We start from the raw sequence: 22,479 nt of genomic DNA on the forward strand, positions 1-22,479 counted from the left end.
AAAACCAGGACCGCCCAAAAAGTCCCCCTCCTGGAATGGGTAACTTGACAGCACTGCCTCCTTGGTATGCACATGCATATTCACAGGGGGCTGCCTTGGGCCCCACAGCGATCCAGACATTTCTTCCCCTTCTCCCCACCACAGTCATCTTCTTCCTTCCCAACCTTCCTTAAACCTTTATTTCCCTTCTCAGAGGGGCCCCGGTGCGGCAGCCATTCTCACAAGCTGCCTCCGGATACACCAAATCTTTCTTTCTGCTGCGATCTGCCCCCGTCTGTTGCAATTTCCTGTTTCCACCTGGGTGGATTGCGGCAAAGAGGGAAAGTTTCAGGGCAGCTTGTGAGGATGTCTGCCGCGCCGGGAACCCTATGAGAAGAGAAATAAAATTTTTAAATAATACCGCAATGTGAGGAGAAGGGGACGGACTGTGGTGGGTGGAAGGGGAAGAGATGCCTGGATCATGTAGTAGCAATGTAGGTGGGGAGATCGGGGGGGGGGGGATCAGGGGCTCCCTCAGTTTCTGCCCTGGGCCCCACCTGAAAACCCAGTAGGCTGGGTGTTGCCTGGGGACTGGGTTGAGAACCCCTGCTTGTAGGATGTAATGGCAGACTGTGGATGAATTGATATAAATACTTTTAGAGGAAAGTGGAGGACCTAGAAAATAGTGTAGACTTGAAAGCTAGAATTACAAAGTGACTTTGTGTAGATGCTTTGGAAAAGAAAATGGGAGACGTGAAATCTTCAGTGGGTCTGTCATTAAAGACAATTTGATTATTCTGGGGCAGGGGTGGGCAGCCATGATCCTTGAGGACCACAACCCAGATTGCCACAATGAATATGCATGAGATCTATTTGGGCAGAGGTGGGCACCCATGGTCCTTGAGGACCACAATCCAGATTGCCACAGTGAATATGCATGAGATTTATTTGGGCAGGGGTGGGCAGCCATGGTCCTTGAGGACCACAACCCAGATTGCCACAGTGAATATGCATGAGATCTATTTGATTTGCATGTACTGCCTCCATTGTGTGCAATTTCATGCATGTTCATTGTGGAAATCTTGAAAACCCAACTAGGTTGTGGCCTTTGGACAGTGGTTGCCCACCCCCTGTGCTAGGGAGACCAAAATATTGCAGAATCAAGTCTCGTCAAAGGATTATGTGTGTGATCAACTGCCCTGCTAGACAGACTGGAGTATTTCTAGGATGGATCTATTGAAAAATATCTGGTGGTGGTAGACTTGGTTTTGGTAAATTACAAACATAATTTGCAGTGTCTAAGGCAGTTGGTTTCAGGAGATCCTTCTCCCAAGGAAGTTTATGCTGTTTACACAGTGATTATGAGATCTCAGTGTTACTCTGATAAGGGAAAGTTGGTTTCCTTTATTTTAGAGCTCAAGAATAATTTTGGTGATGAATCCCCCCCCCCCCCCCCCCCCATATCCATAAACTGTGTATTCCATATATGGGTTTCTGTATTAGACTATTTCCTGATGGGGTTTTTTTTCATATGGAAAAAAGTTAGTTACGAAGCCATGAAAATGGGCACCACCTTCTTACTGAATCTTCTATTTATGTAAGAATATCAATAAACCAACAGTACCCAGTAGATTACGATAAAACAGATATCACATGTAAATCAGCCCTTGACATTTTTTTTTTGGACTTAGGAGCCAGTGGCTAAGAACCCGTCCCACCCCCACCCCCATTGTTTCTATCAAAGTTGAAAATCAGGGTGGGGTGGAGAGATCCTCTAAGACCTACCACAAGTCCTTTGTTCTGGAGCCTCTACCTTTTCATATATATGTTCAGCGGTTAATTTTCTACATTGTAGCATGGGGTTAAACTGCATGCTATATGCAGATGATATGCAGATTTCCAGTTGGCTACATTTGGATTGTAGTAAATTAATTTTGTTAAAACTTATTTTTTTGGGCAGTTGTGAACCATATGTAATCTTCATATTTGTTGGAGGAACCAGCAGTCATAGGACAACTTGACTGTCTAGGAGGCTCCAGCTAGACCAAGTGGAGGATGGCTTCTGCCTGCAGAGGCTGCCATCCCCTTGGGTTGAGCCCATGGTTGCTGGTGGTGGCAGAACTTAACAAGGAGGAACTAGAGCCCAAGCGAGCTGACCCCTGAGGAAGGGATGACCCTAAAAAGTCTTGAACAGGGAAGTGGTGTCCGAAGGTGGAATTCCCCCATGTGAGATGCAGGAAGAGACCAGGTTCTGGCAACCTGTGGCCACAAACCCTGGAATAACATATGGATGCTGAATGGGAAATAAGCTGATTTATTAGCGGATGTGTGATCCATAGAGCTGGGAGGGCTAACCAGCTAGACTAAGAACTGCCTAGGCAGGGCTTGCATCTAACTTGGTGGAAGACCACAGGAAACCGAGTGGGATAAGGAACAGTATCCTACAACAGGACAGTTTCCTGAGCAATGGGGACCTGAATAATGGAGCAGCCAGTGGTTTGGTTTATTAATCTTAATATACCACCCTTTGTGCAAGACAGCAAAGCAGTTTACAAATTACAAAATAAAGGACAGGAACTCCGAACCAGTTCCTGTTTCTGCTGTCCTCTGTTATATTAGTATGACTCCACACAAAATCAGAAATGTTTCTGCTGTCGTGGATGTTATTAAATATACATAAGGGGTCATGAGCATCTGGGGACACAACTTAAAATTTAAGGGAATAACTCAAACGCAATGTTTTACTGGGAGTTCCACAGAAATAAAGCCCCCCCCCACCCCCCCCCCCATACTAGCCTAATTAATTTTTATAGGAGAAACACTATCAGCATAGATACTTTGATATAGTAAATGCTTTCAGACAAGAAATAGTTCCATGAGGCATACTCTGTATTCTTCCCCCAAATCTTCCCCCCACCCATGCTTCCATACCCTTTCATTCAGATGTGTATATTATTATATTTGTTGTAGATTCTTGTGCAAAACCTACTGTGAAACCATGTAGTGTTCTTAATGGTTATGAGCGGTATTTTTGAAGATGTCTGAGTCATGATGTCGCCATGTATCTTAGACCAGGACACAGCTTGTTCTAAAATACATGTGAATCGGACATCCATGTTCTGGAAACTTCGAACAGTTTGATGTGATGGGGTCCCAACAGGAGCAGGAGAGAGAGAACACCAAAAAAAATCAGGGACAAGGACGTCTGTCTGGCATCCTTAGAAGAATGGCCAGACAGACGTCCCTGCAGAGCAGAGGGGCGACCGTTATTAATGCAGTGGACTTTAAACCCAGGGACCCAAGTTCAAATCCTACTTTAACTTTTTTTTATAGGGTTGTTTACTAAAGAGCATTAAGGGGCCCTTTTACTAAGGCACACCGAAAAGCGGTCTGCACTGGTGTAGGCACATGTTTTGGATGTGCGCATACCCATTTTTTTTCAGCCCATCTGGAAAAAAGGCCTTTTTAATTTTTGTGGCCAAAAATAGGCCTGTGGCAAAGTTTAAATCAGCAGGGGTCCATGTTTGGCCTGAGACTTATCGCCACCCATTGACTTTGCGGTAAAGGGTCTCGCGCACTAACCGAGCAGTAAGCATCAGCATGTGTAAACTGCCAATTACCGCCGGGTAAGCGCTCCGCAGTAGAAAATGGAAAGTATTTTCTATCGTGTGTTTTAGACGTGCGTCAGAAGTGGAATTACTTCCTGGTGCGTTCGGTAGCCGGGCGGTAGTTCCAATTTGCTGTGCATTAGACGCGTGTAGGCGCCTGGATGCCTTAGTAAAAGGACCCTTAACGGGCACTGACAGGGTTAACTGCATTAAGGTATTCTGTGGTAATATTTTTATTTACTTAGATTGTAAGCTCTTTTGAGCAGGGACTGTCTCTTTGTATCAGGTGTTCAGCGCTGCGTGCGTCTGGTAGCGCTATACAAATGCTAATAATAATAATAATAATAATATTAGGATTTATTTACCACCTTTTTAAAAAAAACAACAAGGCAAACAATCTGCAAGATCCAACATGGAGAATAAATGAGCAGATCAAAATGACATCCAAAGGATTGTGTAATCAAAACAAAAAATAAAAGATATATATAGTGTGACATTCTTTGGATGTCACTTTGATCTGCTCGTTTATTTACCACCTTTTTTTTGAAGGAATTCACTCAAGGCGGTGTACAGCAAGAGTAAATCCAAACATAAGCAATAGATAATTAACAGCAGTAAAATATTCAAACAGCAATTTTTCTGGGAGAAGACATCATACGGGCTTTGCAAAATAATCCTGTTGGTACATCCTCATTAACGCATGCTAATGGGAAACAGCTGAGTTAACACTGGATCACCGATTCCTATATGAGTTGCTAAGTGCTCCCGTGTTAAAACCTTGCCGTTAACGCACGACCTGCATGAAACATCCCCACCTCCCCAACAAAAAAAAAATAGCATTAGATTTATAGTTAACACTAGGAAAAAATGCCCATTTCTGAGCGGAATGAAACGGGCGCTAGCAAGGGGCCCCCTCCCTCCGTCCCTCGAAGCTACTTGCCTTGTTCGATGTGGACCATTTTGGCCCTCGAGTGTCAGTAGCTCCGCCCTCGACGTCATGACGTTATGACGCCTCATGACGTTTTGACGCGAGGGCGGTGCAGACACTCCAGGGCACACCGGATATCTCGGGCGCCTCAACTTCCGTGGAGGCTTCTGAACGTTGGGGTTGCCTTTTATATATATAGATATGCTAAAATCTATGTTAACGGCAATTCCTAGTCCCCCTTAGTAAATATACCCTTAGTTTGTAATTGTGAGCCCTCCAGGAACAGAAAAATACCTACTGAACCCGAATGTACACCAATAGCCTTCAGGCATGCAAGTGGCTGACAAAATAAGCATTAAAGTGAGACTTGAATCTGGGTCCCTTGGTTCTAGTCCGCTGTACTTACCACTACACTGCTCCTCTCAGACTTGCTTCCTGCTTTGCTAAGAATGGCCCATAATTCCTGAAGCTGTCCTAGAACCTGGTTTCCCCTTTCAGCTTCTCTTTCAGAGGAGAGGAAGGTGGACAGCACCTGCTAGTGGGGATTAAGGAAGTGTTCATGCCCTTAATCCAATCAGAGCACCCTTTGTTCCCTGGATGTGACTGAAACAAGCCTACAAGACGTCCTTTTTCGGCTTGAATGTTTCTTCCCATTTGGTCATCGCTGCTAGATGTCCTGATTTTGGTCTCTCCCTAGTCCCATCCAAAACGCACCCCCCCCCCCCCCCCTTGCTATTTGGATGTACTACAGTGTTGACGTCCCTTTTCTGCCTTTTGCAAAATTGGGATTTGGACATTTCAAGCATATGGACGGTCCACGTTGGTATTTTAAGAAATCCGGTGCTTCAGAAATAAGCACCATGGTGTATCGTGCTAATCTGGAACAATTATTTTCACAGGGTTCTGGGGCGAGATTGCTGAGGAATTTTACTGGAGAAACCACCATTCTGCACCATTCCTGCGGTACAACTTCGATGTCACGAAAGGGAAGATCTTTGTGGAATGTATGAAGGGTGCTACGACCAACATCTGCTACAACGTCTTGGACAGGAATATTGAGAAAAACAAACTCGGGGAAAAAATAGCTTTCTTCTGGTAACTTTCCTTTAAATATTTATTTTGCAGTGGAGCATTTTCCTGTGCACTTTGCTCAGATAGAGGGTAATTTTAAATTTTATAAAAGTTTTTTTTTAATCTCAGTGTAAAGCTCTTTCCTGCATGTATAGTAGGTATGTGAAGAATGCATCTATTTATAGGTATTCCTGGACAGTGGCGTACCAAGGTGGGGGCGGTCCGCCCCGGGTGCACGCCGCTGGGGGTTGCTGCGGCACGCGCCTGGCTCCGAGTTCGCTATCTTCGCTCGTTCGCTGCAGCTCCCTCTGCCCCGGAACAGGTTACTTCCTGTTCCGGGGCAGAGGGAGCTGCAGCAAACGAGCAAAGTTAGCGAACTTTTCGGAGCCGACAGAAGCGTGCCGCAGCGTGCACCCGGGGGGGGGGGTCATTTCGCTGGGGGGGGGGGCGCATCGGCGATCCACCCCGGGTGCCATCCTGGCTAGGAACGCCACTGTTCCTGGAGGGTATAGTTTGAGCAAAGGTCTGATAGATTGTAACGGGTAGGGGTTCTCCCCCAGCAATAAGGGTCCACACATTTGAAGTGCCCATGCAATGATCCGACAGGATGTCACAGCACTCCACCCAGTAAAAGGTTGTTCTTCCCAGAGGAAAGGGTCTGCAACCCTGGGTGGCCCCAAGAAGGCTTGGGTCTGTTGCAACCTGTTGACTTCTCCCAGCGTCCTGGTTCTGGGTCTCCTACTGCATCCAGCACTAACTGGTAGCTGCTTAAAAACAAATTTTAGGGGAAGGTTTTTATTTTTAGTAGTAGAATAGTCTTAAAAGTTTGGACTGGTTCATTGTCTACCTGGCTAATAATTAAACAGGGCATAGATTGTCCCATTTCCATCTGCCGAGTAAGTCCAAAAAGACGTTAGGCTTGATAGACTAGCAAGTGGTTTTGGTAGTCCGCTAGTTATCCAAAAATACCCCTTGTTTTTTTTCCCCCTCTTTATTTTCTGTATGCATTTGCTGTGTGTTGCATTTCAGTGTTTGAGAGACAGATAAAAGGAAATGAAATGGGGAGCAGTGTGCGAAGAGAATGCTTTTGTGGTTCCTGTAAATATTAACTTGCTAGAAGAGGGTTGTGTAGACAAAATATGGTACTGTTTATTAAACACAAAACCTGACACTTGCTGGGAGGACCCTGTGTTTTGCCAGCCTTTTACAAAACAAAGTTTACCTGACAAGGAATACTGGTTAGTCTGGTAACATGTAGGAAGATTTCTTCCTGGAACACCATTTAATGTGGGAGGGATTACGTGATTTTTGATGTTGCTGGTTTTAGCTGTTTTTCAGAATGAATGAACCTGGGCTGACAAGGTTAGATCTTATGAACAGAAGGAGCATAGCATAAATACCATACTGGGTCAAAGCAAAGGTCCGTCGAGCCCAGCGTCGTGTTTTCAGCGGTGGCAAGTGAGGATTCAGAAAAATGAACCCTGCATCTTTAAAGCTGCTGTACCATGCAGCATTTAATAGTTCGATCAACCATTCATCTTTTTCCTAGTTAATTCCTGCCTGAAAAGTTTCTTATTTTTTATTGAGTTCCTACTACTACTACTACTATTTAGCATTTCTATAGCGCTACAAGGCATACGCAGCGCTGCACAAACATAGAAGAAAGACAGTCCCTGCTCAAAGAGCTATGTAATAAAAGTGAGCCAAGTATAGGACAATCAAGCCATTGTGACATCACTGATGAGGTTGGCTCTTATTGGTGGCCTGAGGCATTATGACATCACAACATTAGCTCTGGTTACAAGAGACTACTAACCTACTATTTATCACTTCTATAGCACTACAAGGCGTACGCAGCGCTGCACAAACATAGAAGAAAGACAGTCCCTGCTCAAAGAGCTATGTAATAAAAGTGAGCCAAGTATAGGACAATCAAGCCATTGTGACATCACTGATGAGGTTGGCTCTTATTGGTGGCCTGAGGCATTATGACATCACAATATTAGCTCTGGTTACAAGAGACTACTACTACTACTATTTAGCATTTCTATAGCGCTACAAGGCGTACGCAGCGCTGCACAAACATAGAAGAAAGACAGTCCCTGCTCAAAGAGCTATGTAATAAAAGTGAGCCAAGTATAGAACAATCAAGCCATTGTGACATCACTGATGAGGTTGGCTCTTATTGGTGGCCTGAGGCATTATGACATCACAACATTAGCTCTGGTTACAAGAGACTACTAACCTACTATTTATCACTTCTATAGCACTACAAGGCGTACGCAGCGCTGCACAAACATAGAAGAAAGACAGTCCCTGCTCAAAGAGCTATGTAATAAAAGTGAGCCAAGTATAGGACAATCAAGCCATTGTGACATCACTGATGAGGTTGGCTCTTATTGGTGGCCTGAGGCATTATGACATCACAATATTAGCTCTGGTTACAAGAGACTACTACTACTACTATTTAGCATTTCTATAGCGCTACAAGGCGTACGCAGCGCTGCACAAACATAGAAGAAAGACAGTCCCTGCTCAAAGAGCTATGTAATAAAAGTGAGCCAAGTATAGAACAATCAAGCCATTGTGACATCACTGATGAGGTTGGCTCTTATTGGTGGCCTGAGGCATTATGACATCACAACATTAGCTCTGGTTACAAGAGACTACTAACCTACTATTTATCACTTCTATAGCACTACAAGGCGTACGCAGCGCTGCACAAACATAGAAGAAAGACAGTCCCTGCTCAAAGAGCTATGTAATAAAAGTGAGCCAAGTATAGGACAATCAAGCCATTGTGACATCACTGATGAGGTTGGCTCTTATTGGTGGCCTGAGGCATTATGACATCACAATATTAGCTCTGGTTACAAGAGACTACTACTACTACTATTTAGCATTTCTATAGCGCTACAAGGCATAGGCAGCGCTGCACAAACATAGAAGAAAGACAGTCCCTGCTCAAAGTGCTTACAATCTAATCTGCATCTAAGGATTTGCTGTCCTTTTCCTCTATCCTTCCCCTAAATGTTCCTGTCTTCCCTTTCTTCCTTTCTCTTCCGTCTTGTTCTCTCTCTTTTTATGACACCAATTTTTGCTCCTTTCCTACCCATAAAATTCCTATAAGGACAATATGCAAATCAGGTTCTGTTGTATTGTCCAAAATGGTTGCAATTTATGCAGTTGTGATGTAGTATTGTTTAACCTGTCAAGAAACAGAAAATCAAGAGGACACACCACGAAACTAATTACTAGCAGATTGAAAACAAATCATGTAAAATCTTCCCCCCCCCCCCCTCCTCCCCATGCCATGCATAATTAAGCTGTGGAACCTGATGCTGGATGACATGGTCAAGGTTACTAGGATCCCACTATGTGAAAGAGGATTGGGCAGGTTTCTGGACTAAAAAAAAAAACTTCCCCTTACTCCCCCAGTGGTCACTAACTCCCTCCCACCCCCCAAAATGTGATTAAAAACATTACTTGCCAGCCTCTATGCCAACCTCAGATCCATTAGAACATCATGCAGGTCCCTGGAATAGTCTAGTGGTGGGTGCAGTGACTGCAGACAGGTGGACCCAGGCCCATACCTCTCCCTACCTGTTACACTTGTGGAGGAAACTGTGAGCCCTCCAAAACTCACCAGAAAACCCACTGTACCCACATAAAGATGCCTTCACCTGTAAGGGCTATGGTAGTGGTGTACAGTTGGGCTTAGTGGGTTCTGTTTTTTTTTTTTTTTTTTTTTTTTTGGGGGGGGGGCTCAGCAGACAAGATACAGGAGCAATGGTGAGATGTGTACCTGGCTGCATTTTATGAGGTCCACTGCAGTGCCCCCCTAGGTTTTGTGATTTGGAAGTTTTGTTTTTTGGTCCATTTTCCAACCAAAAACGTCCCAAGTGCAAAACGCACAAAATCAAACCTTTGGGATGTAGGAGGAGCCAGCATTTTTAGTAGACTGTTCCCCCAGACATCCCAGGAAAACAATAGGGTACCCTAGGGGGACAGATTTTTAGTCCACCTTTCTATAGCAAGGTGTCTTACTGCATTATTAGTAATTCAGGTAAAGTAAGTCTCTGCCCAGAAGATCTTATGAGCTAATGGGTTTACCTTAGACAACATGAGACTGATTTTCCTGGTGTCATCAGGAATGTCGGTGAGGGAAGGGGGATTTGAATCGTGGAAAGTGATGTGTGTTTACTTTTAAGTAGCTGCATGTATTAAGAGGGAAAGCAGTCATCTTTTTATGTATTCTGCCTGTCAGTTTTTATTACCTGCATTCCATCAACTTTGCCAATTTCATTCTTGTGAGACTGCGCTTCAGTACTTCTAATGGAATTGCGGACTGTCTTCTGACAGCAGTAATTGAATAGAACGTCTAGCATGACTGATGAAGCAGTAGCAGAAGAGCTAAGCATAATTTCATTCATTCTCTTAGTTACTTTCATTACAGTCGTCATTTTTAAATTGTTTACCTTCAGAAAAAATCCCTTTCAGAATTGTCTTGGGCCCTCAGCGGGGGAAATGGAGGCAGAACAGGGGCCATGGTTTGAGGTGGGTCCAGAAAAAGCAAAGTGTCTGAATCTTATGATTTTGAAATGCCCAGAAGTATTTTTTAGGAATTTAATCTGCAAGCTTTGTGCCTGCGAAGTGTGCAAGTGAAAAGAAAACCAGCAACACCGTGTCCCATGGAACTTTCAAGGGGAAAGCCTTGGAATTAGCGGAGGAGTAGCCCAGTGGCTATTGCAGCGGACTTTGATCCTGGGGAACTGGGTTCGATTCCCACTGCAGCTCCTTGTGACTCTGGGCAAGTCACTTAACCCTCCATTGCCCCAGGTATAAAATAAGTACCTGAATATATGTAAACCGCTTTGAACGTAGTTGCAAAAACCTCAGAAAGGCGCTATATCAAGTCCCATTTCCCTTTCCCCTTTTCCCTTATGACATCACAATATCAGAAGTGAGCCAAGTATCGGGCAATCAAGCCATTGTGACATCACTGATGAGGTTGGCTCTTATTGGTGGAATGAGTGGAGGAGTAGCCTAGTGGTTAGTGCCGCAGACTTTGATCCTGGGGAACTGAGTTCAACTCCTACTGCAGCTCCTTGTGACTCTGGGCAAGTCACTTAACCCTCCATTGCCCCTGGTACAAAATAAGTACCTGAATATATGTGAACTGCTTTGAATGTAGTTGCAAAAACCTCAGAAAGGCGCTATATCAAGTCCCAGTTCCCTTCCCTTTCCCTTTTCAAAGTCCTGCTTGCAGTTCCCCTCCTCCTCTCTAGGGGCTTACCCGGTGGTAATCGAGCAGCCTTGTCCACTTCCCGTCACCGCCAGGTTAGCTCAGGAGCTCTTTCCACCTCCTAAATATAAGGGCTCCCCTAGGAAATGGTAAAAGGGGGTCCTAAGAAAGCAAGGTATGCCCACGTTAAGGAATATTAATAAGGGGACTAGAAGGGTTGTAAGGGGTTGAGGAAATTTGTTTCCCCCTGGGGCTTGTGGAGTTGGTAAAAATGTACTAAATCCAGCTTCAGAATTTATCACTTTATAGTTATATGTCGTCTTTGTCTTGGATCTGATAAAGAAGTAAATACCAAACCAGATTTAACAAGAAATAGAAATTAGAATACTACTCCTGCTGGTCCACTATATAGTGGGGTAGAACCAATTCATAATTCAAAAGAAATACAACTTAAACACCAAGACCAAAACTTACACCCAAATCATGCAGTGGCATTGATGAAGATCTTTAGCTTCATATTTTTCAGATGAGATCTCTAAGATCAGAGACTTAGTTCCTCCTGCTCGTCAGGCTGTTGATTCAGTTTTAGCTTCCTATGATGTTCAAGCTTTTCCTGCTGACGGACTCTGGGATTCCTTCCCTGTTATTACTGAACACGAGGTCTCTATGTTACTACCAATAATGTTCCTCAAATAAACTTCATATTTGAAATGTTGGACGTCCTGGGTCTGTTTTTTGAAGAGCCGGGTTCTGTTCCCACACATATCTTGCTCCTGAGACTTTCTGTGGGACATTGCTGTTCTTTTTCCACCCTGGTGGATTTGCTACTACCAAAGCTAACCACCTCTTCTCATGTGTTGGACACCTGCCCTGCTTACTTATTGAAATCTTCTCCTCCTTTGACAATTGATTGGCTGATTTCATTTTTAAATTCTCTGTTTCAAACTGGTCAATATCCTCAATGCTTAGGAGACATTATTCTTACACCCATACTAAAAAAAAAAAAAAAAAATGCTGATTCTAGCTTACCTGCATCCCTCTACTTTCTAAACCAGCCATTTCAACCCATTCCTCGGGGTGGGTGCACCTAGTCCCATTGGGTTTTCAGGATATCCACAATGAATATGCTTGAGACAGATTTTCATGCACTGCCTCAATTGTATACAAATCTAAGTCATGAATATTCATTCTGGATATCCTGAAAACCCAACTGCACCTTCTCCCTTCAATACCGGGGCAGAAGCGATAGTAGAGCCAGGGACTGCACCACATCCGCCTCCGATGCTGCTGTTCTGCGTTGCTTCCTCCTGAGTGTGGTTGGGGTTAAGTGAAATTTCCAGCTCCAGGCAGGATTGGCAAGCCAACTTGCCCCCTGAATCCAGTAGTGACTCACCCGAAGTGACTGGCATATCTGGCCATATGAAGGTGTCCATTGGACCTCTCACTAGAATGAAATGTTGGTTCACCTTCCAGTTCTAACCCATAGATCCTTAAGAAAGATCAAACTTCAAAAGAAATCAAGGTAACCAGGATCTCGACACTAGCATATATGGTCAGTCTGCCATCTTGGTTTCCATAATTGTTCAAAATTCTGTGGGAATCCGCCTCTGGAAACTGAAGGCAGTGGGGTATATATTTGACCAGTTTGTGTACAAATTGTTCCCATTTGTAGTAATTAAGACTTATGTGGAATGGAACGTTGCTGGTTTTTGTTAGTTGCATCTGAATTGTGATAGATAATTACCCCCAAACTGTACAACCTCCTGAGTGTGGTTGGGGTTAAGTGAAATTTCCAGCTCCAGGCAGGATTGGCAAGCCAACTTGCCCCCTGAATCCAGTAGTGACTCACCCGGAGTGACTGGCATATCTGGCCATATGAAGGTGTCCATTGGACCTCTCACTAGAATGAAATGTTGGTTCACCTTCCAGTTCTAACCCATAGATCCTTAAGAAAGATCAAACTTCAAAAGAAATCAAGGTAACCAGGATCTCGACACTAGCATATATGGTCAGTCTGCCATCTTGGTTTCCATAATTGTTCAAAATTCTGTGGGAATCCGCCTCTGGAAACTGAAGGCAGTGGGGTATATATTTGACCAGTTTGTGTACAAATTGTTCCCATTTGTAGTAATTAAGACTTATGTGGAATGGAACGTTGCTGGTTTTTGTTAGTTGCATCTGAATTGTGATAGATAATTACCCCCAAACTGTACAACTAAACTTCAATCCATTTCTAATCTAGAAGCAGGCAAGGTTTTATTCACTCTGTCCTTGTCTGTTCCTTTGAATATAAATGTGTGCTGGCTTCCTGCCATCTTTAATAACCATTATAGCATCCAGTATATCAACTGATTTCATAACTATAAATTTTTGTTTTGGAAGATAATCAAGCAGGACGTAATTCATCACACGAGTGGATAAAACTTAGAGGTCACAGAACAGCGATTTTTTTTCAACTTTTTTAAATCGTCAAGGGTAGACCATCCGTTTTCCCACAAGCTTACATGGAATAACGTACCTGATCCAAACAGCAGCTGACTGAAGAATGATGTTGGTTGTCCCCTCTCTCAAAGTCCCCCAATGGGCCCTACCATAAATGAGCTCCTTCCAAAAGTATCTGAATAGCAAAGTAATAAGATTTTCAGTGTTTATCGCTAATTTTATTGCTAAGGAGGAAAAGACCTCAGAGGGCTGGAGCTGAATCTCCACAGACTGCTCCTGTATATGGACCAATTTCTCTTTCATAGGTCAAAAACATAATGCTAATTAATTTTAATTCCATTGATTTTAGCCATAATTGTCTCTTAAATTTATTGATTTTTTTTTAAATATAGTTTAAAATGATTTCTTTTGTAGAAAATCAATTCTTCAGTTACTGTAAGAGTTTATCAAATGACCTATATTACAGAAACTGAAAATGCAGCAAACTGACCAAACTTAACTATGCAGCTTATTCCCCCCCCCCCCCCCCCCAAAAAAAAAAAAAAAAAAAATCAGTACTTGGTATTGCAGCTTGTGTGATAACACTTGTCTTAACGATTTATAAATAACAATGAACTTTGTGGCTCTACATAAAACTAAATTTTGCAGCCAGTGGCATAGGACACTCTCTTAATACTCCAGATTTGTTCAAAAGATGGCCGGAGGAGGTCCTCTTTATACTGCAGTAAGAGTCTGAGCCACAGTCGGATGTATTTGGTTTGCTTAAATTTATAGAGGCTTTCAAGGATGTAGTAACAGTTCAGTACCCAGAGCAGTAAACATTTATAGGGGGGGGGTCTTCTATGTTGGTACAACCTGTTATGAAAAACGTTAGATCTCTTATATGACCACGACGTTACCAAGAACGTAACGGACTCACCCCAACTCTCCCTTTTCCTACCCTAATGTTTCCCCAGTGTACCTCTCGCCTTGACTACTGCAACTTGCTCCTCACCGGCCTCCCACTTAGCCATCTATCCCCCCTTCAATCTGTCCAGAACGCTGCCGCACGTCTTATATTCCGCCAGAACCGATATACTCGTATCACCCCTCTCCTCAAGTCACTTCACTGGCTTCCGATCAGATACCGCATTCAATTCAAGATTCTCCTCCTTACCTACAAATGCACCCGGTCTACGGCTCCTCACTACCTCTCTACCCTCATCTCCCCCTATGTTCCTGCCCGTAACCTCCGCTCCCAAGACAAATCCCTCCTTTCAGTTCCCTTCTCCACCACTGCCAACTCCAGGCTCCGCTCATTCTGCCTTGCCTCACCCTATGCCTGGAACAATCTTCCTCAACCCCTACGCCAAGCCCCCTCCCTACCCATCTTCAAATCTCTGCTTAAAGCTCACCTCTTCAATGCTGCTTTCGGCACCTAACCTTCCGTGAAATATAGTATGCCCTATTAGTCGAACTCTACACTTGTCTTTGACTGGACACTTGTCTCTAGATTGTACACCTGTCTTTTAGATTGTAAGCTCCTTGAGCAGGGACTGTCCTTCTATGTTTGAATTGTACAGCGCTGCGTAACCCTGGTAGCACTTTAGAAATGTTAAATAGTAGTAGTAGTATCTACCATATATGAACCCTATTCTACCACAACCACACCTTGTACTTGTGCACACTTTGTATTTGTTCAGACTGGAACCGGCGAATGCCGCTACGGTACTATGTAAGCCACATTGAGCCTGCAAATAGGTGGGAAAATGTGGGAAACAAACGTAACAAATAAATGTTCCATGGTTCAGCTGGCTATGAAGAAGGCTAGGAAGTACCAGTAACATTCAAATACCCTGCAAGGGAATGTCTCAAAAGATAGATGGATCCGTGCCTACTGCAGGAATTGCGTTACCTCTACACAGTGCTATAAACTCTGCACTCTAGCTCACAAAATCCTATATGGTGAAGTACCTGGCTATATGATAGATCTCATCATCCTACCGCTTCGGAATACATTCAGACTCTCCCGTTCATATCTAACCCTTCATTATCCAAAATGCAACGGCATCAAGTACAAGTCCACGTATGCTACCTCCTTCTCTTTCATAGGCATTCAGCTTTGGAATTCTTTGCCGAGGACCATAAAACCCATCACAGATCTAACTTTCAGGAAATCTCTGAAGACCATGTTATTTGGAAGTGCTTATCCCACGGCCTCGTCATGTGTCTCCACTGCTGGAAGCGCATCGATCTAGAGACATTTGGACACATCCCCCTTCCCTTTTCCCTCAAAGTTTCCCTTCTCCTTCCGTCCATTCCTACTCTTCCCCAGTATCTCTTGTAGGTTTTCTGCTGTATTAGCTTCGTTTTACTGCATTGGCGTCTGCTTGGTTAATATCCTTGGGGCTTTTGGAGCTATGTCCATATCATATTAGCCAGTGCTTCTTGCTAAGGTGGTCACTGTACTAACATTTCTCCTAAACAGTTATCTTTATAGTCACATCTGTTTATTTCAAGAAACAAGGCAGCCAATCCGCAAACTGCAATATGGAAGCAAATAGAGCAGAGTAGTTGGTACAAATAAATCTTTTTATTGTAGAGTTTCAACCTATCAGTGCCCGACACAGGCCGTGTTTCGCCCACCAAGGGTCTGCGTCAGGGGCTAGAAGATAATAATCAAAATTACAAATGCAAACGTATAATAAAATAAAAAAATGAAAACCATGACATGTAAAACAAAATCAGCATATATCGTACTTAGAAACTGTAGGATAGAAGAATCATGTATCTTAAGCATTCAAAATAACAAATAGCTTAAAAAAATAAATACAACACATACAATGCTTAAAAGCGTGAATATAAAATATATATATCCAGCAATATCCTGCCATTATACCTTCAGACCCAAAGAACATGGATACCAAAATGACATACATATGTAATGTAGTAAAACTAGGACACACACCTCTTCGGTGTATACACTACCAAAGGACTATAATACAAAAGAAACCAATAACCTTATGTATCATGTAAAAATGTAAGTGAAAAAAATACAAACATAAAAAAAAACAAAGTACATTACTTAATGCTCCGCCTACTAGTGTGCCCTCCCCGGTCTTACCTTGAAGAACCCTGGTGGTCTAGTGGCCTCTTCGGGGGCAGGAAAGAACCCTACTCTTTCCTGCCTGGTGTCACTGTGTTTTCCAAATGGCTGTCAAGACTTCTGTGGTAGTCTCGTGGGTCTTGGCAGTCTCAACGACACTGCTGCAGGGAAATCTTGGCAGCCATTTTGAAAATGCAGTGACGCCGGGCAGGAAAGAATGGTGTTCTTTCCTGCCCCCAAAGAGGCCACTAGACCACCAGGGCCCTTCAAGGTGGACTGAGGAGGTCAGGGGGGGGGGGGGGGGGGAGAGCCTGTAGGCCCTCGGGCCCGATTTGCCCATATGGTCAGTCCGCTCCTGGACGATAGAATACAATCTCCTGAAGTCCACCTGTGCCTCAATATCACTTTCTACACTGTGACAGTTGAGGAACTCAAGGTTCCTAGTCAAGGGCTTCTTCATTCGTAGTCTGGAGCTGGGAGCAGTACGTTGGCTTCCTTTCAATTGAAGGAGGCCCATTTCCTGTGCATTTATACCACAGGAGTTTTGAAATGTGTCTACCATATCTCCCCTCTCTTGCCTTTCTTCCAAAGTGTTCTAAAACTGATAAGCGAGAGATTCTTGAGGTCTGGACAAGAACAATTAGGCAGGCTGAATAAATCAGTCTCTTTTTTTTCTGCTATTATCTACGTCGCTGAGTTGTGTTATGTGTAGTGATCTCGTGTAGGACACAACTCCTAGATGAAAGTGTTCGTTGCGAAATGGCCGGTCTTTTTGTAATTTTGAGATTTTGTTTTTAATGAAGTTTATTTCTTTCAGGGAAGGTAATGAGCCTGGGGATTCCATGAAGATAACCTACAGACAGCTATTGCATAAAGTCTGCCAGTTTGCCAATGTTCTCCGGGAACAAGGTAACCGTTTAACAATTCTTACCAACTGGAGCTTATGAAAACACATTATTATTCAAATTTACCACAGATGCTAAAGACAGCATAATAGGAATTGACTAATGCATTTTACAATTAAGTACAATATTCTCCTCACAGAAGTTTAGAGAAACAGTTAAGTCAGTCATAAGTCATTGGTAAACAGAGTAAACAAAAAAATATTACACTTATTTAAAAATAGAAGGATGCAGACAGTGGAATCTAGGATTTTATTCAGTTTGTGCTTAGTATTTAAGGTTCTGTCTAAGGTAGGTCTACTGTATTTGCAGTCTCACTTGAAACCCGTTTCAACACAAACCCTGTATCTTCAGCTTCCCTCAGCAACTGGTCACAGTGGGTGCGGTGATAATTTTGTTGAACAACCTTCCAGTAGAGATGAAACGTTTGCCAGACTGTACATGGTTTCATTGCTGATTGAAAATGTGGCCTGCTTGGTCAATATTATGGGTCTTTGGGATTGTGATTGGGTGGGAGTTGTGGGTAAAGGGTTGTTATGTGATGTAATTTGCAATTTTTATCTATTTTTGTGTATGGTTCCCCTTTTTGGCTGAAAGTGCGGGCTATAAAAATATAAATTAAATTTACATAAATGATCTGGAAAAGGAAGCAGTAACGTAGCATAGTAGCTGACGGCAGGTAAGGACCCGAACGGTCAATTCATTCTGCCCAGTAGTCACACATTATCAATTCATGGTTAAACCATCAATGAATGTGGTATAACATACTTGATCCTGGTCTTTCTTTGCCATTTCTGGGATACAGACCATAGAAGTCCGCCCAGCTCTATCCTTATCTTCTAAGTAATTGAAGTGATCAGATGTGCAAATAACAGAAAATTATTCAAAGTTCTTTAAAAAAAAAAAACCAAGAAAACTGTTTGGAGCCTTGTCAGGACTCAGGAACTGGACATCCCAGTGACAGATGAAGTTTAATATGACATGTGCCAAGCGATGCTCCTGGGAGAATAAAACCCCAAACTACATGTGCAAATGCTTGGCTCGAGCATCCACCGAGGTTCCACAACTCTGCAAAAAAAAGGTCATTTGAATCCTTGTGAACATCGCATTACCGTAATCAGGGCTGTGCGATGGTGGCCAATAAAGGAAACGGAGTGTTAGGACCTGCTACAAAAAAGGAATAGGAAACAAAATTAGAAATGATCATAATGCTGTAGCATCAGTGCGTGATGTGAGAACACCTGGAGTACTGTGTGGTGGTCTGGTCACTGCATAAATAAAAATACAGCAGGCAAAAAAGGGGATGGAACTGAGGAAAAGCTTAACGGGTTGAGGGCATTGGAGGAGAAGGTTCATGATTGGTTGAGAACAAGTTAATTATAAAGTAACAGATCATTTACTCAATGTCAGGAGTAAAAGACAGGTCTTGAAACCAAAAGCAGATTTAAATTAAATAACTATGGAATTTGTTGCTGTATAATTTGGTCAAGGCTGGTAGTACAGAGCTATTTCTGGAGGACGGGTCCATTTAGAATTCAATGAGAGAGACTTGGATGTCTCCACTTCATATTTTTGAGTGTGAGAAATAGGGAATGGGCTTTACTAATAGGGTTTACTGGGCTCTTCCAAGTGACATAGTGGCTATTGTCAGAGAGGGATGCTGGACTCAGTGGATTATTGATTTCTGGTTATGTTCAGTGTGGACCATGTAAAAGTGATGTAATGGCTGCCAGCGGCCTACAAATATGGCTTCTCTCCCTTGGCACCAGAAGTTGTCTTTTTCTATGAAAGAAAACACTAAGGATGCTCGTTCATTTGAAACGACATAGGAAATGTCAACGATACATCCCATGTCGTTTCATATAGCTGGCAAATAAAAACAAGCATAAAAAAACGTGAAATTTTGTGTGTGTGGGGGGGGGGGGGGGGGGGGCGTTGTGTGCCGTCAATTGTTCACACTGTAAGAGCGCACTGTTTGCGAAAGAAAACACACTGCTTATGACATTGCTCCTGTGATGACATAATTGGGGTGCGGGGGGGGGGGGACTGTAAATAAATGAGTAGTCCTGGAAATGACACACACATTTTCTGGCTGCACACACCCCTAGGAAGCACTCTCAATATACTCAATACAGCTGTTCATTTATTTATTTTTTCTACCAGGAGTTAAGAAGGGAGACAGAGTCTCTATTTATATGCCGATGATCATTGAGTTGGTAGTGGCCATGCTTGCTTGTGCAAGGATTGGAGCCATTCATTCCATTGTGGTAAGTAAGTAAGATGAAGGGATAAATTTAAGGGGTGAGACTAAAGCTGTTTGCAAGCATTTCTTTGTATACCTGGGTGGGTGAGTGTGTGTGTGTGAATGAAACTAATATTGTGCATTTACGCTTACATGAGACCATGAGGCTCATTTTCAAAGCACTTAAGACTTACAAAGTTCCATGGGTTACTATGGGCCTCATTTTCAAAAGAGAAAAATGTCCCAAAAGTGGCATAAATCTGCATTTGGATGATTTTCCTTATAAAAACACCCAAAGTGGATTTTCAAAACCAATTTTTAGATGTTTTTCTGTGAAGTCCACCAGAAGTGCGTTCAAATCACAAGGGGGTGTGTCAGGGCGTGTTAAGGGCAGGATCTGGATAACACTTGGGACGTTTTCCTGCCATTATGGAACAAAACAAAAACATCCAGGGCTATAAGTTGGCTGTTTTTTTTTTTTTATAACAATTTTGTACATAAAATCAAGTATTCAACTTGTTTGAAAAGTGGTACATTTTGTATCATATACAATTTTAGGAAATAATTAACAGAAAAAGGAAAAGAAAAAAATATTTTAAATTGAAATCCCCACTCAAGTCCACAATATGGGATTCAAAATGAAAAAGAAAAGTGGAATTATTCTAACAGGAATACTTTTCTAGGAACATTCACTTGAGAAATTTACAGGCTACACTATTCGGTGTCATAATTATCCATATCCAAGGGAAGATGACATTTTCAATTTTCCTTATTTTGTCTAGACACTAAAAAGGCTGTTAGCTGAGTTGGTTCAAAAAATACGTATTTAAGAGATTGGTATTTTACCACACATTTACAAGGAAATCTAAGAAAGAAAATAGCTCCCAGCTGTAACACTGCTGGCTTCATCAAAAGAAATTGTCTTCGCTTTTTTTGTGTCTCGCGAGAGACATCAGGAAATATCTGAATTTTTTAGCCTAAGAACACTTTGTCCTTATTTCTAAAATACATTTTCATTAACCATGCCTTATCTGGTGGTAATGCTACCGTCACTATCAATGTTGTTGGAATGACAGGATCATTTTCGGAAGACTCAAGTATAGCTGAAATATTAAGATCTTGTTTCTGGTTTTCTTGATTTAATATTGGAAGGTAGTATATCCGAGAGAAAGGTGGAATCATCTCTTCTTTTACTTCAAGTATTTCCATTAAATACTTCTTTAACATTTCCGTTGGGGATTTAGACAACTGTCTTGGAAAATTTAATAAACGAAGATTGTTACTTCTAACTGAATTTTCCAGTAATTCCGTTTTTTTTCGCAGGAAAATCAAGTCTTTAACCATAGTCTCTTGTTGAGTTTGAAGTTTTTTAACTTCCAAGATCATATCTTTATCCGTTTGCTCTAATTTTTCAACTTTAGTATCCAGAATTTTAGTTTTTTGGTCAAGGGCCAAAAAATCCTGATTCAATTTATTTACTTGCGGGACAAGAGATTTTCCTAGGCCAACTATCAAGGTCCACAGCGAATCTAGCGTTACTTCCGCTGGTTTTTTAATTTCAAAAGAAAATTGTGTGGGTAGTACCTCTTTATCCGAAGTTTTCTCCAGTATCAAGCTAGCAGCTTCTTCCACCTTCGATAGAATAGGTGTTTGTGTCCGAGACCTCAGTTCACATCCAACCGGATCTATTTCCTCCCGGCCCTGTAGACTTACACCACTTCGGGAGAGCAAGTCCAGAGACGCCTCGGTTGGTGTGCTATACCCTGCAGGTTGCGGGGGCGGTTCCCTCGAGTCAGGGCTGAGCGTCAGCTCAAGCCCAGGAGAAGCTTCCGGGCCTCCACTCGCACCGGCGCTACTCAGCGGGCTGCCTTCCGACATTTGAATCGCCGAAATAGTTGGAGTAGACGCTGCCTGAAGAAGCGTTCGAATATCTTGAGAGGTAAAAACTTGCTGTTGCGGGGCTTTGGAGGCAGGACGGCCTCGTCTTTTTGGCATGTTTGAATAATTTTCCCTTCAGGGAGCTAGAGTGTAGCCTGCTAGCGTCTCAAGGGCGCGGCCATCTTGAATCCGAGAGAGAGGTCATAAGTTGGCTGTTTTGAGCTAGACCTGTTTTGTTAATGAATAAGCCACCAAAAAAAGTCCCCTGAATGACCAGATGACCTCTTACTCCCCCAGTGGACACTAATCTCCTCCCATCCCCCCCTAAAAAAAACATTACTTTCCAGCCTCTAGGACAGCCTCAGGTGTTATACTTAGATCCCTGGAGTAGTCTAGTGGAGAGGTGGACTCAGGCCCATACCTCCCCCTACCTGTGGTGGAAGCTGTGAGCCCTCCAAAACTCACCAGAAACTCACTGTACCCACACATAGATGCCCTCTTCACTCATAAGGGTTACTGTTGTGGTGTACAGTTGGGGGTAGCGGGTTTTAGGGGGCTCAGCAGAGAAGATAAAGGAGCAATGGTGAGATGTGTACCTGGGAGCATTTATTTGAAGTCCACTACAGTGTCCCCTAGGGTGTCCTATTGCTGTCCTGGGATGTCTGTGTGGCCAGTCTACTAAGGATGCTGGCTCCTTCTACATCCTGATGGCTTGATTTTGTTAGTTTTTTCAATTGGACTTTTTTTTTTTTTTCTAAAAAGGGCCAGGAAGATTTATTTTATTTATTGCACTTGTATCCCACATTTTCCCACCTATTTCCAGGCTCAATGTGGCTTACAAAGACCTGTTATGGCAACGCCATTCCAAGGTAAAAGATACAATTGGTGTTACTCATATCACCCCTCTCCTCAGGTCACTTCACTGGCTTCTGATCAGATACCGCATTCAATTCAAGCTTCTCCTTCTTACCTACAAATGCACTCAGTCTGCTGCCCCTCACTACCTTTCTACCCTCATCTCCCCTTACGTTCCCGCCCGTAACCTCCGTTCACAGGATAAATCCCTCCTCTCAGTACCCTTCTCCACCACTGCCAACTC

General features: G+C 43.0%; 1 protein-coding gene across 1 annotated transcript in view; it reads left to right on the forward strand.

The window, feature by feature from the left end:
- ACSS2 (acyl-CoA synthetase short chain family member 2) overlaps positions 1–22,479 on the forward strand; it is a 107,719-nt gene that overhangs the window by 10,750 nt on the left and 74,490 nt on the right. The window contains 3 exon segments of the mRNA XM_030212463.1: positions 5,415–5,610; positions 17,176–17,267; positions 19,424–19,527. Of these exon segments, the coding sequence (XP_030068323.1) occupies positions 5,415–5,610; positions 17,176–17,267; positions 19,424–19,527 (392 nt within the window).

This window comes from Microcaecilia unicolor, chromosome 8 (assembly GCF_901765095.1).
Source record: "Microcaecilia unicolor chromosome 8, aMicUni1.1, whole genome shotgun sequence".
Taxonomy (NCBI): domain Eukaryota; kingdom Metazoa; phylum Chordata; class Amphibia; order Gymnophiona; family Siphonopidae; genus Microcaecilia; species Microcaecilia unicolor.